Source organism: Asterias amurensis, chromosome 12 (assembly GCF_032118995.1).
Source record: "Asterias amurensis chromosome 12, ASM3211899v1".
Classification (NCBI taxonomy): domain Eukaryota; kingdom Metazoa; phylum Echinodermata; class Asteroidea; order Forcipulatida; family Asteriidae; genus Asterias; species Asterias amurensis.
Window position 1 is genome coordinate 18,994,699 of NC_092659.1, and position 6,350 is coordinate 19,001,048.

At 39.4% G+C, this 6,350-nt stretch overlaps 1 protein-coding gene across 1 annotated transcript; it reads right to left on the reverse strand.

The window, feature by feature from the left end:
* Positions 1-1,423: 1,423 nt before the first annotated feature.
* LOC139944836 (D-beta-hydroxybutyrate dehydrogenase, mitochondrial-like) lies at positions 1,424-6,121 on the reverse strand. Its single transcript, XM_071941957.1, has 6 exons — positions 5,905-6,121; positions 5,028-5,163; positions 3,731-3,865; positions 3,218-3,370; positions 2,344-2,477; positions 1,424-1,933 (listed from the first exon to the last, which is right to left on the reverse strand). The coding sequence occupies exons 1-6, from the start codon at positions 6,046-6,048 to the stop codon at positions 1,544-1,546; spliced, it is 1,092 nt and encodes a 363-aa protein (XP_071798058.1). The 5' UTR covers positions 6,049-6,121; the 3' UTR covers positions 1,424-1,543.
* Positions 6,122-6,350: the final 229 nt, after the last annotated feature.

The following is a 6,350-nucleotide window of genomic DNA, read 5'->3' on the forward strand; positions in this document are numbered from 1 at the left end:
ACTCGGTTGGACTTTAGTTGGGGTCGCCAAAACACACCCTAGGCCTAATATGCGGCCCGGTTGGGCGGTCTCGGAGCTCCGGCAGTCTCAGAGCTCCAGATTACCAAATATGGTAGTATTACGTCATGCCGTGCCTGCGCACACCAACCGAAAGTAGTCGATACAAAGAACGAAATTCGGGATTTATATTTTCTCCGGATCCTCTGAGTACCCACAAAAGGTACCCAGTTCCCCTACCCTCTGTCCACGATCTTCATTCGGTGACAATCAACATCACTTGGTATGCCGCCCTCTAGTTTTAAAAAGAGGCATCAAGTTTTGTTCGCTCGTCCCTCGCCTGAATGTCTGACGTCATTTTTCGAGGCTCGTGAATAACACCAGAGAATTGCAAAACTGGCGTGTAGGGTTAGAGTGAAAAACAGGGGCCCAGTCTAGCTCGTCCCCAGCGCCTTGCTTTAACCAAAGGTCCTGGATAGACTGGCTGCTGGGGCCGAGCGAACAAGTTTTGTTCTCGCCGAAAACAAAACACAAGGATGACCTTTGTTTAAAGCATTTTAAGTCGTCACTGTGGGGGATGCCTGTTAATGTATTAAAAGTATTAATTGTCCATGATTACTTCATTGTTGTGATGACTTGCGGTTGATTTCATTTTATTTGTTACATTATGTCACAATGACAAAATAGCAGTCCGCCCTCACTTGATTAAAGACACTGGACATCTTTAGTAATACTTTTCAAAGTGCAGTCTCACTTGGTGTCTCAACATATTGAAATGCACAAAATAACAAACCTGTGAAAATTTGAACTAAATTGGTCGTCGAAGTTGCGAGATAATAATGCAAGAAAAACACCCTTGTAACTGTCATACAAAGTTGTGCTTTCAGGATGTAACCAGCTGAGGTCTCGAAATCAAATTCAATGAATTATTTTAATGAGAAATTACTTCTTTCTCAAAAACTACGTTGCCTCTGGGGAGCTGTTTCTCACAATGTTTTGTACTATCAACAGCTCTCCATTACTACCAAGTTAGGTTTTGTTCTAAAAATTATTTTGAGTAATTAGTGTCCAGTGCCTTTACTCGTGTGTTAATTCTATTTTTTACTTTTATCATAACGACAAAATAGTAGTCTGTCGCCCTCACTCTTGGTTAAAGGAACACGTTGCCTTGGATCGGCCGAGTTGGTATTTGAAAAGCGTTTTTAACCATTTGTTATAAAATGTATATGATTAGAAAGATATTTTAAAAGTAGAATATAATGATCCACACAAATATTTCTCGAAATTGCGTGTTTTTTCCTCGTCGACTAACACATTTATGGCCGACCGTGTTAGTTCGTAAAGTAAACGGAAAACCATGCAATTTCGAGGCAATTTTGTGTGGATCATTGTATTCTACTTTTAAATCATCTTTCTTACCATGTGCATTTTATAACAAACGGTTACAAACGCTTTTCGAAGACCAACTCGACCCGATCCAAGGCAACGTGTTCCTTTAAGCAAAAAGCAAAGATGTAGCTTAATCTCCTAGAAGTTTTAACAAATATTACTCAAATTTTTCTCGCCGGGCAGCTGGTTTTGGAAACCCATCCAGTAGCTGTTTAAAAACACCATCCGTCATCCAAGATGGCAAAAGAGTAAATTTAAATTTTGAAAAATAAGTCCACAGCTCCCCAACTAAATATCTATGCTTGGGCGACCGGGAGGTGACCGCATCAAACATGGCGTCTATAACTGGCGTGACGTCATCCCAGCATTCCTCGCGACTCTGGTTGTATATGTCAGCTTGAGCGTCGAAATATTCCCTGCCGTAGTCTTGTTGCACGTCCGCGCTCATATCTTCCCACAATGCATTGGCTGTGGCAATGATTACCTCTTTGGAATTCATTCCTATGTTTGTTAGTTTACCATATTCGCCCGGTTCAACGATGGCAACCTGGAGAGATAAACACAAAAGTATAACGTTTACAGTTTATAGAACGTTAAATACTTCACACTTGGTCAATGAGAAAAACTTTAGTGCATCTGTGGATGGAGGTTTCCATTAGTTTACAAACTTGTTGTGCCTCTGTATATCGTAGTAAAACCATGGGAGAAAGAAATCCCTCCATTTAGGTATATTGTAGAAGACAACTGGTGCTGTTGTGCTAGCGCATGCCGTCACAATGACGTTTCAGTCTACAGAAAAGTAGTTTATACTGCACAGATGACTTGTGTTCCAACAAAAAGTTCAAGTAGCCTTGTACGTAACTTAAAGGTTTTATTTTTTAATAAGTTGTTGTTAATGCAAGTTGTATTTAGTGGCCATTTTGCCTCATTAGTTATGTCCGGTCATTCGTATGGTACCTTGACTCCCCAAGGGCTCATCTCGTAACGTAGTGTGTCTGAAAAGCACTCCACCGCGTATTTGGTCATACAGTATGGTGAGTTGGACGGAAGTGACCACAGACCAGAAATACTAGCCACATTCACCACACGACCTAGAAATTAGTAAAAGCCAACAAAACTTGATCAGGGTAACTTTCTTTGGTGCAATTCTTGTATTATTGGAGTTAAGATAATATACTTCGGTAGTGGTTCCAACATGGACATGCACACATTCCTTAGAAGTTTTATTATGTATACTTTTTTATTCGTCTAGACATTGTTTAGTGTTTGTAAAATCATCCTCTTTGTAGCCGTATACTAATTTAATTTCATAGAAAAGTATACTGGGGAAGTAAAAAAGACAGAAATGTTTTCTGATTGACCCTCGTACATCTTAACTTTTATCGAGTTGTAGTTCAAAGCATTATGAATGTTGAAGAGCCGCGTTTGCAGATTTCCCGATTTGATAGTGACAAGTAGCCTATAGGCCACACATGAAGGGAAAAACGCATGCACGAAAACTTTCAGTGTGTTGGTGCACCAATGCGAATCCATTGAAAGTTTTGACCCCGCTATAACTTGTTGTTAAAGTAACTATGGCCCTTTTCGAAACCACGGCTTCGGCTCCAGATTCGGCTCATGGCCCGCGACTGTTTTGACATTTTGCACGTGCTTTGCGTACAGGTGCTCAGGGCTTCAGACGGCCTGAAACCGAATCCAAAGCCGAACCGTGGTTTCGAAAAGGGCCTATAAGGGGCCTATATGCTATGCAGTTATACTATTTAATGTGCTTATCAAGAAAGTTATGAATTTGGTCCCCAGATTATGAAATTGTTACTCTTGCTAAAGGTACCTTTTGATTTGCGAATAAGAGGCAGCATTGCACGCGTAACTCTTATTAGTCCGTAAAGGTTAACCTCTGCTATATTCTTGTACCGATTCAATGATACCCATTCGATGTGCCCTGGGCTCCAAATACCAGCGTTATTCACTACTGCCAATAACTCTGAAAACAAACATTTAAACAGAAGATTATTGAGTTTATAGGGTAGAAGAACACGTGGCTTCTCAAAGCTGAATTCCTGGTCAGTGTTGGAGGGAGGAGGGACATGACAAATTGACACCTTAATCGGGATCAAGATCAGGAACTTTTAGGAGGTGGTTTCATTTCACAATTATGGAGATCAAGGACAAAACAAAAATGGAACAAAAATGTCTCCATCGGGGAATTCATAGCTGAGGTGCTACACAAGGAATTTTGTGTCTACAGTCTTTTGTTTTTTTCTTCTATGACTATACATCAGGGTTTTTTCCTTCTATACATCAGGGACAAAGGAAATAACAACAACGGAACTATTTTCTTTACCTTTTCCTTGTGTTTTCAATTCTTTCTTAATGATCTCCTTTGCCCTCTGGACCGAGTCGTCAGACGTGACGTCACAGGGGACGATAGTCAATCTCGATGATGTTTCTTGAACAAGGTTGCACGCCCCTGTCCCGTCTGATAGAGAAACATAAACAATCATAATAATTCTGCATAATTTCATTCATCATTTTAATATTTCTTTCCCTGAACTTGTTATTATTAATGTAATATTATAGTTTCTTACCATAATCATAACCTGGGAAAAAGTTCATAGAGCTAAAAAAAAGCAGCTAAGCACAACAAATCTACTTAGAATACCAGAATAAGGTTACCAGCCAATTAACCATGGCACGTGTACAATTTGTGACTGGTATCCCGCCAAAAGAAATGTGCCCCAGGCATGTTCTGCTTAAGCTGTCTCAAAGCTAGTCTCCACAATACAGTGTTTATTGTAAAAAATTACCATACTTTCCAGACAGAATTACGTTATTCCATGTGTCAATTGTGTCTAAAAATTCCCATAATTGTATAGTACGGCGACAAATTTCTACCAAAAAAGTTGTCAATTTCAAAATGCTATTGTAAAGTACAAATTCATTTTTCGTTGTTAATTGCTAGAAATCCATGGCTTCCATATCGCATGTTTTTATAATAACTATAGTCATCATAATAATATCAGACTTGGTTCGTCAACTTTCAAAGGCAAAAACCTAGACATTTGACCGAGATTCTGTACCATGACGGTCAATGGGGAAAACGTGGTCCAATAAAGGTCAATCATGCCTAAAGACTGCCCCGGTTCTGTTGAACAGTTCATGCAAACACAAACAGTTTTTTAATACCCTTGAACCAGGTCCGTGGAAATAAAAATAAAACATAATACAAAAACATTGAAAAAAAGTCCCCCCCAAAAAAAAAATCCACACAAAAATTGAGAAAAAAGGGTGTAAACAAAAAATAAGCGCGAAAATAGACCAACTGACTTGAATCGGGCCTTTTATAACAAAAATCCAACTCGTCCCGCTTCGCTGCCCAACAGGCGGCACTAAAAACGTGCCTATGTATTTTTCTTTCATATGCACCCTCTATCCCCTTCCCCCACAAAAAAAATGAAAATAAGCTATGTCCAACAACGGACCTGCCTGAAAGAAACACGATGTTTCTTGTGTAAACAACATCTTTACTTCTTGTAAGCAACATGTTTGAGCTAGCAAATTGTCTGATTGAGCAACATGTCCATGAAATTTCCCTCCCGCCATTATATTAAAGAATAATTCTCCGATGGTATCAACATTACCTGGTAAATAGCACCCAGCCAGTACAGTAAAGCCAACGCTATCCAGTCTCCTTGCCAATAGATTACCGAAACCGGTGTCACATCCTGTGATAAATACTGCCCTACCCTCGGGACTCACTCTACCCCTGGGTATAAGCTTTTGGAGAAAATCAAGGGGAAAACATAGATATTGAAAATAAAAGTTAAAAATGATGATCCGTTTACAGATTCAATCATGCGATTTGAGGCAAAGATGGTGGTATCAATATATTTGGTTTGCGGTAACACCATGTGTGTATCTACCATGCCAGGTATAGATTGTGTTCGTTTGAAAACTGTTCAAACTTTATAAAATTCTTATAAGAAAAATCTACCTGGCAAGAAGATAACACACTAATGGTGTTACCACAAACCATATTCACTCAATACTGAACATTACAGTATATGACATTGCAATTTTTCTGGATTTCAAATTGTTGTGTTTTGACATTGGACACTATTGGTATTTGTCAAAGACCAGTGTTCTCACTTGGTGTATCTCAACATACGCATAAAATAACAAACCTGTGAAAATTTGAGCTCAATCAGTCGTCGAAGTTGCGAGATAATAATGAAAGAAAAAGACCCTTGTCACACGAAGTTGTGTGCGTTTAGATGGTTGATTTGAGACCTCAAATTCTAAATCTGAGGTCTCGAAATCAAATTCGTGGAAAACTACTTCTTTCTCGAAAACTATGGCACTTTAGAGGGAGCCGTTTCTCACAATGTGGTATACCATCAACCTCTCCCCATTACTCGTCACCAAGTATATAAGGTTGTATGCTAATTATTATTTTGAGTCATTACAAATTGTGTCCACTGCCTTTAAGTCGTCACACTATTTTAAATGTTGTTTTACCTTGGCACCAATGTACAGACCAGAGAGAGCAAATAGCACTGATATAACTTTCGCGCCATAACTATCTTCTGCCTTATAAACAGCAAGTGCGACGAAAGTTAGTAAGACCCATGATGCAAAGTAGGTTCGGTTATTCACAGGCATGGCGGCATAAGTCACAAAATGGCGTCACTTTTTTGGTGGTTGCAGAATGGGGACTCAAACCCAAAACGAGCAAGTCCGCCCCTGGAACAATGTATACTAATCGGGCGGACTTTGAACCAAGTGCGTACTAAGTAACATGGGACACTAAAGATAAAAACACACTATAGGCTCATAGTCATGGTCATATCAGCCTTCGTGCTTTAGTTACCCGGAGTCTGCTAAACGGGGGTTAAAGTGTCAACATTTGCACAGACAAAAAAAATCTATCACCGAATAAAGTTTGTCTTGCTGTGACTGAATAA